The 9,891-nt window shown below is 47.2% G+C and overlaps 2 protein-coding genes across 2 annotated transcripts; both read right to left on the reverse strand.

Annotated features, from left to right (window-relative positions):
• Positions 1-4,275: 4,275 nt before the first annotated feature.
• Pmar_PMAR006111 (conserved hypothetical protein) lies at positions 4,276-6,131 on the reverse strand. The gene is made up of 3 exons (XM_002774482.1): positions 5,288-6,131; positions 4,766-4,913; positions 4,276-4,722 (listed from the first exon to the last, which is right to left on the reverse strand). Exons 1-3 carry the CDS (start codon positions 5,953-5,955, stop codon positions 4,531-4,533), a joined length of 1,008 nt encoding a protein of 335 aa, XP_002774528.1. The 5' UTR covers positions 5,956-6,131; the 3' UTR covers positions 4,276-4,530.
• Positions 6,132-6,759: 628 nt separating this feature from the next.
• On the reverse strand, positions 6,760-7,896 carry Pmar_PMAR006112 (aspartyl protease, putative; the record flags this gene model as incomplete). Its single annotated transcript, XM_002774483.1, has 1 exon — positions 6,760-7,896. The coding sequence occupies one exon, from the start codon at positions 7,894-7,896 to the stop codon at positions 6,760-6,762; it is 1,137 nt and encodes a 378-aa protein (XP_002774529.1).
• Between the last annotated feature and the right edge of the window lie 1,995 nt (positions 7,897-9,891).

Consider the following 9,891-nt stretch of genomic DNA (forward strand, 5'->3'; position numbering starts at 1 on the left):
GCTGAGTTACGTCCTCGCCATTGGGTGAGATTGTTATCAGTTCCACACATGAATCCGACTTGAGATGGAGACAATAGGCCGCCGAACGGCTGAGGGAACTCTCAGTGACGATGGCGAATCGATAAGAGCATTCGTCTTGAATGGCTCTAGCAGCCTGAGAGATTGGATCATACAGACTGGTCGGAAGTTGATTGTTAGGTGGGGATATGAAGATGGATTAGATAACATAAACCTGTGGCAATGGATAAGCAACAAGTTGCCATAGCATCAGACCTCCAGACCAAACAAATACTTCTCAGCTGAAGGGGTCCCACCTCAATAGCCGAGGTCTCGTCGTCGAATACCAGCAACTCTACATTATGGCCATCCGCACTCAGGACAGGTCGAACATCTAGCACAAGTACGACCAAGTAAATCATGAGAAGAAGCAAGGTGTCAGAAATGCCTAGTCGATAATGTGCGGTTGTTCCTGATGTACGGATGACAGCCATAAGTTGAGGAGCTCGATCGAAAAGCACAACGCCCAAGATAGACGTGAATGGCCGGATGAACCTGATCCGAATAGTGAGTTACAATCAACACCGTGGCCGACCCAAGATACGTCAGGATCAGACACCGTTAGAGATGCGGTCATATGAGCGATTGTAGCGCATGCAATAAATATGATCAATCAGCGGTGATGATGTCGGTACCCCATTGACGAATTACCGGGTAGACAACAATATTCGGAAGCATATGTCAGTGGATGATGGACAGAGTGATACCGCAGCCCACCTGCTGAACTCCGCTTTCTCTGGCGAGCCAAGCCCAGGCAGGAGAAGTACCCCTCGTCGTCGCACTATAGCAACCGTAACAACTTCTCCAGTCGTGGTATCTATGGTTGATATCTTAGAGGGGCATTGGCGCCATCCAGCATAGCCACAGACCATTCTCTGATACCAAACCTGCGTCAACTCACTCCTATCGATAAGATGGGCCCTCCTCATATGTGTAACTTCAGTCGGTTCCTTGAAGTAATCAGACACCTGCTCATTCAACTCTGCTCTTTGGGTATCTACACCACCCGCAATCCTCAAGTATTGAACGCCGAGGGCATCAGCCCTACATCTCTCCCTTTCTTTCAAGAGCAGTTGGACCAAGCTCGGTTTCAGATGGCTGTTGTCTCGCATCATCTCCCTTTGTATGAGCTCATTGATTGGATACCTCATGGACTCACAACAGGTTAGCAACAACGCCAGAGCTCGGCGAGGCAGCTGGCATCCACCCAGGCCCTGGCAGGAGGTGCTTATGATACATCTTCTATCTTCGTTAGGAGTGCCATGATTCGTCAAACTTAGTCACGATACGATCGCGGGTCCGTTGAGAGCAATGCAGACAGCCAATATGATGCTTCCAGCTATCGCTGGGCCATTTCATTACTAATCCTCCTCAGCTATATTCTTTCGTCACACTGAGAGCTACAACAATTTCGCCAGAAAGCATAATATGGGAGATCTACTGGAGTTTGCGCATCGTTTAACCTGGCCGAGCCCAGGAGGAGTGCCCGCAATCAAATCGAAAATAGGCGGTTGGACAGTGATAGGAGGCGAGCGGATGCCATTCTTTGATGTGACACATGAGCCCACAGTGTGTCGGTGCAATTGGCATCACTTCTCGAGCCAATGCCTCCACCAGAAAGGACATCATGTTGTGTGAGATGAGTCGCGGTAGGATATTCCTCGATACCGCCTTGTAGCGTTCTAACTTGGAGGAGTTCAGAACCTGTGAGAGAAACAGGCGAAAGTTCAAAAAGACATACCGCTCCTGCAGCTGATATCTCAGAGATTGCAATGAATAATAGAGTGCAACTCTCTACGCAGACAGACTGAATGATACGCGCCTATGAGAGGCATGCACGGTAGACCAGATGATGCACAGAAGCCAAGCGTGGAACATAGCAGTTGATAGCCCACGGCAGATGAGCTGCAGTAGCCACTATACCCCACCAGCTTGACTGGTCAACATCGTGAATGTAGGAGTTTCGCGCTGTGGCAAACTCGAGGAAGAGACGAATATTTTGAGATGCACAGTGATTTGAAAATAAGCCTCGTGCCTTTCGTATTACTCATTCAATGAGTGATACAAAGAGGAGGACTTCATAATGAAATATCATGTAGAGAGTCAGTAGAATAAAAGTACAATGCGGATTGTAATGTTGATCTTAAACATGCATCATCGAACTCTCAGTCGCCCTAGGTAATCTATCCTCTCACAGTTACCAGTTTCGATATAGCGGTGTATAGAGCTACACGATCATCAGATTCTCCGTAGTATCGGGTATCGACATAGTACTCCAGAAGGATGGCGATGCTTGCTAGAAGAGGCAGTGGTGCTCCCTTGAGGCATGCCTGGTCCAGGGCCTAAGACCGAATTGTCCGCATCGTAGAGAAATGTTGAAAATCTTCAATATTCGTCCAACCTGTGCTAGCAAGAAACTCAGATTGATGACTGAGGAGGTCGCATCGTCGGTGATAGACTTATATACTGCAAGGGCGATCAGTTTACATCTGAATGAAAGTCTGCTCTTTCCCACCACAGGCTCACCAGTGAACTTAGTCGAAATTGGTCTTGTGTTTTATGAATTTTAACTGCTGTTGCGGGGACCATAAATTTCATTCACGAATTTGAACTTTCAATTCGTGAAAAACTTCTCTCGGCTTACAAAAATCAAACTCTATATTCGTCCGCTGAATTTGAGATTGATATGATGTAGTAACGATACTGCATCGACTATGGGAATAATAGTTGCTCACAGTAGGCTGGGTTCAGTCAGCTTCTCAGGGAGGTTACCGGTTGGTGAGGGCAGGACCGAGCCAACTAGGAGAGCAACAGAGAGGTGTTGGATGATGTCTCGCAGCTTCTCCAGTGATTCCGCCTGAATTGCCCGCGTACTTCAACACGAAGCCCACTAGTTTCGTCCTAGCCCGCTACCTCTAGCACAGTGGTGATTGGGCATCGCAATGACTGTATCGACTTCATCGTACTGTTTTGATACGGCTCTGCAACACACGACTTGAGAAATTCTCTGAAGATTCGTCCTATCGGCGATCGATACAGAACGTTCTCGTCCTACGCCATCACGACGAGTCCCCCATCAAGATGTTCATTCCCTCCGGAAGCGTGTCCAGTCGGGCGGCCCTCCGGCTCATCAACACCAGCCTAATGCCAGACTGTTCACCATGCTGTTGAGGGCCTCCACGGCCCACTTTGCTTAGTTGGAGCACTCGGTCGTTGAGGTCTCGTAGGATGAGATTTTCCAATCGTCGCATTGTGATTGTCATTATCTCCTCGAGCATCATAACGATGTGTCCAGGCCGTACCAGCTTTTCGATCTCGGCCTGATTCAGCCAGACAACTCTCAGAAAGGACTGTCGCACCCAGTGTTGGAGCAATATATGTTCGCTTTTCTTAGCTGAGTTCAGGAGTTTCCTCACTGACTGTACAAGTTTACATACAAATTCGGGTAGGAATGTACAGAAACCAACAAGGATTTCCCAAAATTTCTTCATAATTTCCATATTGCCATTGACATATGTAGTTGACCATATGCGTATTCTTCCACACTGATCTCACCAGCAGACTATGTTTGTCGTCGTTACTGTTGTTGAGAATAGTGTTTACCACGATGTCTCGAGGATCCAGAGTAGCGTCAGGCCTGATTATTCAACAGTGCTCTAGAGAAAGCTCTTGTGCAGTTACCGATTGTTCCCATACAGGGTTGCTGCTAGTTTCTCTATAAACGGAAAGGTTCTCCAGAGATTGTCTGATTTCGACTGAGGAACTCTACACTTTCAGCAGCATGCTGAACATCGCTTACTAGAGCTTCATCAGGACGCTGTAGACTCTGATCGTTGAGATGCTTGTTTACAGCGAGCGACGCAGCAACCATCTTGAAGTGTTAGCTAGAAAACTATCGCAACTCCGCCGATTTTACCGCATGCAAGAGGTCATTCCCATCTATTGTTCGCCCCACTAGGTGCCAGTAGTTTCCCAACCCGTCAAAAGGCTCTACGTAGGTACTAATCTAGCGATGTTGTGGAGCAATCCGACAGCCCTTATTAGAGTATGTCTGGTCTAGATTGTTGAGGAGGTCAGATGATGACCATGACGAAGCTCTGAATTACGTCACGTTACCGCCGCATTTTCGCTCTTTGTTCGTGATTGAAAAACGCTCTCATTGACAGATACAATCATACCCAACAATCTGTTCTTCAAGGGAAATATTGGTCGGATTATATTCACGATAAGACACAGTACTGATAGCAGGGGATATTATTGGTAGCATCAACAAACTCTACTTCCGGTAGACAAGCAGTAGCACACAGCTCAACTGTACAGCACTCAATGAGGAACATTGAACCACTCGAAGTAGTAGCGACATTCGAATCAGAAATGGAGGTTCGTATTTCTCAGTAGAAGTACAGAGGCGGCTGAAGTAACCACCGCGGTCAACAGGAAGCGAGGCCGCGAGTCGGTGGTAGAATACATCAATTACACCCGTGTATCAGCATTATTGAGTAACGGCTCATGAACATCAGTCTTCACGGTAACACGACGAGGACGAGCACTATTCGACATAGACGATAAAATTGAGTTGGCTGAGTCGTCCATAACGAATGGCTTTCGCTCGAGAGGAGTACCAGCAGACATCGACATCGACATAGGAGCCCGAGACGGATTAACCTGATGGAAAAACCATAAAATACCCAGAGAGGAAGACTGTTACCTTCTCAGTGCCAGCCAGGCCGAACGGGAGACGCACGATATTGTCGTAGACAAGCACACCATAGACGAGTAGGACGAAGCCGGCGAGCTGTATGAGCGAATACGGCGTTAACGGCTCACCGAACGAGTGACCATCACTCATATAGTACCTGTAAAACGCGACAATGAGCAACACGAGGAAATCAAACAACGAAGCGTAAAGCGTGATTTACTACGCAGTGTGGTCAACCACATGTGTTGGTGACAATATGAAAATTGTGGGGAAATCTCGGGAAATTCTTGTTGGTTTCTGTATATTTCTACCCGAATTTCTATACAAGCTTCTATGATAAGTGAAGAAACTCATGAGCTCAGCTGAGGAAAGCGAACACATATTCCAACACTGCTACTAGGGCTGCAATTTCGCAGATTTGTGGTATCACTTTCGACTCGAGAGCTCTGACAGTGACATAGATCTCAGAGTCGCATTATTGACGTAGTAATTTCCGATACCACATTTTCCGGAACTAGCCCTGAATATTACATTATAACAGAACAGAGCCAGATAAGAATAGTCCTAGTAGAATCAAGCATAGTGGTATGGATAGCAGAGGCAGAGTTAGTGACATTAACAGCGCAGATATTATACGCGAAAGTGTTCAAAGCATAGCCGAGGACACCACCAAGGACCACCTTAGAGTCGCCCATCATCGCAAAAGCATCTGAGGCGTTCTCGAAGATCCCACCAACGTCTTTGCCCGGTACATGTTGCATCACTGGTAGTACTATACATGCCATTACAAGGAGGCCCCAGATACCTTCAATGCCTACTAGAGCGAGGGGTGGTACGGCACCGCCCTTCAAAAGGAATTCCTCTACGACGTATTGGGAAGCACACACAACTTGGCTGCCAATGATAAAGCAAATACCGGTAATAACTTCACCAGCAGAAAAGCTCACCGCTTGGGAGTCCCTCGAGAAAATCGAGGAGGACCCGACCAGGCTAAGGGCGATAACACAAATAATTACACCTCCCCAGTGATTTCTGTACATCTTGCGTTTTAGAAATATCACAGACAGAGCTGCAGAGAAAACTATGATGCTTCCCTTGAGCATTTGGAATACAGAAACGGGCGTGTAGACCAAACCGACCGCCTGGAATGAGGTTCCAACCAAGTCGAAACATACCGACATATCGATGCAAATACTCATGTTTGGTTCGACTCCTCCGACTTACAGTAAGTCACTTACTAGGTTCTATGGTGGCTACCCAAAACGGCAAGCAGGTTCTCAGGAAGCAATGGCGATGGACCCACCAAGAACGTGCACTGCAAATTAACGTCAAGGAACTAACCACGGCTTACAATGCACTATCTACACTCGTGTCCTATAAGCTTGACACTGGTCAACAATTCTCCAACATCATCCTCAACGGCGATAATCGTACTGCAAACTCTGCCCTATCGGCTGGAAAGGTCTCCATTTCAGGCAAGCAGTCTACCCTAATGCAACTATAGACCTCATCGGATGAGGACTGATTTTTACTTCGCAATCGTCGACAAATGGATAATCGTAATAAGAAGCCTCGAGCATAAGCCTTTAGTCCTGAGACTACTCCCACAGTTATAGTGTCGTCCTGGGAGCCCCAGGAGTTTTATCAGATGCCAGGTGATGTTGGTGTATGACGACTGTAGGAGACATCAGAGGGAGCAATCTCGTGTCGGACAAACGCACACTATCATAAACTACTAGTTTAAAACTAGTCTCTCCTCTAAAAACGTTGACTATATGTCCAAGAATAAGATGTTGAGGTTAGGCCGCCACGGACTGAACTCATTGCCATTAAAGTCTCAAGGAAAGACTAACTTAGAATAGCTTGGTAATCGGATCTATCTATCTAACAATAGGGATGGCCATAGCTCGGCCCGAGCAAAAGCACGCGTGCCCATCAGGGTCGCACGCAAGTAGAACCCTCTCTGACTAATCATTGTGTCCCCTAATGGAGAATAGTGTACGCTACTTGGTCTTAGCGAAACCGATCTTATTCTCTTGGTAATCGAAGAGCAAGTATCGCCCAGGAAGGACGAGGTTGCCAATGGACCAGGTGTCGATGTCGGACAGCCCGAAGAATAACAAGCAGTGGCGACCATCGAGCCTGATATAGTGCTCTTGAGGGATCTCCAGGGGAACACTCTGTCCACCAGCACCCCTCATGAACAGTGTCAACGGCTGAAGACTTTGGCGATCAGCGCAATTGATCTCAAACACATCATTATAAGGCTGGAACTTGACAGGCTTGGTCGCAGTAGACTGGAGATCTTTCAGAAGTTTATTCCTGTAAGATTCCGACATGAGAATGCCGGTGGCGCCAGTGTCGATCACAGTAGACATAGGCTTCCCAAACTTAACCTCTGCGTTGGCTCCCACTTTCATTCCAATAAGTGCCACTGCCCAGTGATCCTTCGCACTTGGGACGAATACCATCGGCCCAACGTACTTTGTAGGATCTTGCCCGCCGAGGAGGAGCTCCCCGGTGGGCTTGGCGGCAGAGTCGAGATACACAGAGAACATGTTCTTCCCTATGAGCCTCTGAGCCTTCGGTTTGTCCAACAGTTGCTTCATCAGCGGTTCGTAAGGTGCTTCGTAAGGTGCCGGTTCTTTATGAGGGTATCCGAGGCCAATCAGTGACGGAGGGAGCGTAAACTCGAAATTGTAATCCGCCATCAGGCCGAAGTCGATGTTCCGCACCACCTTCCCTCCAAAGAAGAATGCTCCCGAATGCTTAAACAGTGTGACTTCCGTCCCGTCGAGGAAGGAGAAGACTTCTGTTGGCCCAGGAGTGCACTCGGGAAGGCACACATAACATTTGGAAGGAATAGTTTTACACCCACCGGGCTCGACACTTTCGTACCATTTGCGCCAAATGAAGAACGTTAGAGGAGAGCCTGTATCAACCATTTGTCGGAAACTCATAGCGTCAACGGTGATGTCGGCGATGAGAAAAAGATCTGGTCTACCCGGCTCGTATACATCTAGTGAGATTGGCAACCTCAGAATAAGCTCTGCGTGGACTACCGCGAGGAGAAGGAAGCGAGCGAAATAGAATGTCATAGCTTGGTCGAATCCTGAGGGGCCGAGAAAGCTCACACGCATTCTGTTCGTTATCTATCCGCAACTATTGAACACAAATATATCAAAGTTTAGTCTACCACATACAGCGACTCGTAATACTATGACCGTAATACTAGACTAGAAGCAAGTGGTACAGCTCACGTGACTTAGATTCGACCACGCTGATGTGCAACTCGACACTTGTAGCCGATGTGATGTGAAAGAAAGAATACTTATTGAGCGGTTGGCCTGGTTTTAGCTACGGAAAAATCGATCAATTCACGTGTGCAGGCCACCTTGCACATAGCCTTGTGCATCACCTTCACGCACCAATCACAGCAACCTGACGATGTGGTGATCTTTCCCAGATGACTCAGCGAAAGAAAATTGATTTGCGACAGAAATAGCTGATAATAATATCAGGTAACCATGCCATCTATGAATGTGAAAAGACATGCATAGAGAGCATGAAGAGACATTGTCTCCGAGACAGCAATGTTGATCCCGCCTGAATTGCCCGCGTACTTCAACACGGTGTCCACTAGTTTCGTACTAGCCCGCTACCTCTAACACAGTGGTGATTGGGCATCGCAATGACTGTATCGACTTCATCGTACTGTTTTGATACGGCTCTGCAACACAGGACTTGAGGAATTCTCTGAGGATTCGTCCTATCGGCGATCGATACAGAACGTTCTCGTCCTACGCCATCACGACGAGTCCCCCATCAAGGTGCTCATTCCCTCCGGAAGCGTGTCCAGTCGGGCGGCCCTCAGGCTCATCAACACCAGCCTAATGCCAGACTGTTCAGTGAACAGTGTTCACCATGCTGTTGAGGGCCTCCACGGCCCACTTTGCTTAGTTGGAGCACTCGGTCGTTGAGGTCTCGTAGGATGAGATTTTCCAATCGTCGCATTGGGATTGTCATTATCTCCTCGAGCATCATAACGATGTGTCCAGACCGTACCAGCTTTTCGATCTCGGCCTGATTTAGCCAGACAACTCTCAGAAAGGACTGTCGCACCCAGTGTTGGAGGAATATATGTTGAGTTCAAGAGTTTCCTCGCTGATTATACACGTTTACATACGAATTCGGGTAGGAATGTACGGAAACCAACAAGGATTTCCCAGAATTTCTTCATAATTTCCATATTGCCATTGACATATGTAGTTGACCATATGCGTATCCTTCCACACTGATCTCACCAGCAGACTATGTTTGTCGTCGTTGCTGTTGTTGCGAATAGTGTTTACCACGATGTCTCGAGGATCCAGAGTAGCGTCAGACCTGATTATTCAACCGTGCTCTAGAGAAAGCTCTCGTGCAGTTACCGATTGTTCCCATACAGTGTTGCTGCTAGTTTCTCTATAAACGGAAAGGTTCTCCCGAGACTGACTGATTTCAACTGAGGAACTCTAATATTTTCAGCAGCGTCACTGAACATCACTTACTAGAGCTTCATCAGGACACTGTGAATCTTGATCGTTGAGATGCTTGGTTACAGCGAGCGATGCATTAACCATCTTGAAGTGTTAGCTAGGAAACTATCGCAACTCCGCCGATTTTACCGCATGCAAGAGGTCATTCCCATCTATTGTTTACCCCACTAGTTTGAGCAGTAGTTTCCCAACCTGTCAAAAGGCTCTACGTATGTACTAATCTAGCGGTGTTGTGGAGCAATCCGACAGCCCTTATTAGAGTATGTCTGGTCTAGATTGTTGAGGAGGTCAGATGATGACCATAACGAAGCTTTGAATTACGTCACGTTACCGCCGCATTTCCGCTCTTTGTTCATGATTGAAAAACGCTCTCATTGACAGATACAATCATACCCAACAATCTGTTCTTCAAGGGAAATATTGGTCGGATTATATTCACGATAAGACATAGTACTGATAGCAGGGGATATTATTGGTAGCATCAACAAACTCTACTTCCGGTAGACAAGCAGTAGCACACAGCTCAACTGTACAGCACTCAATGAGGAACATTGAACCACTCGAAGTAGTAGCGACATTCGAATCAGAAATGGAGGT

The sequence above is a fragment of the Perkinsus marinus genome (genome assembly GCF_000006405.1).
Source record: "Perkinsus marinus ATCC 50983 genomic scaffold scf_1104296958234, whole genome shotgun sequence".
In the NCBI taxonomy this organism is placed as follows: domain Eukaryota; phylum Perkinsozoa; order Perkinsida; family Perkinsidae; genus Perkinsus; species Perkinsus marinus.

Bases quoted from the DNA above. Each gene is read 5' to 3' on its own strand.
- Pmar_PMAR006111 (XM_002774482.1), bottom strand. From the start codon at position 5,955: ATGAGTATTTGCATCGATATGTCGGTATGTTTCGACTTGGTTGGAACC. The intron at 4,914-5,287 runs GTAATATTCAGG...CGCGTTTTACAG, and splicing joins TGGCTCTGTTCTGTTATAAT to GTACTATATGAGTGATGGTC. The intron at 4,723-4,765 runs GTAACAGTCTTC...TTTTTCCATCAG, and splicing joins GCCTGGCTGGCACTGAGAAG to GTTAATCCGTCTCGGGCTCC.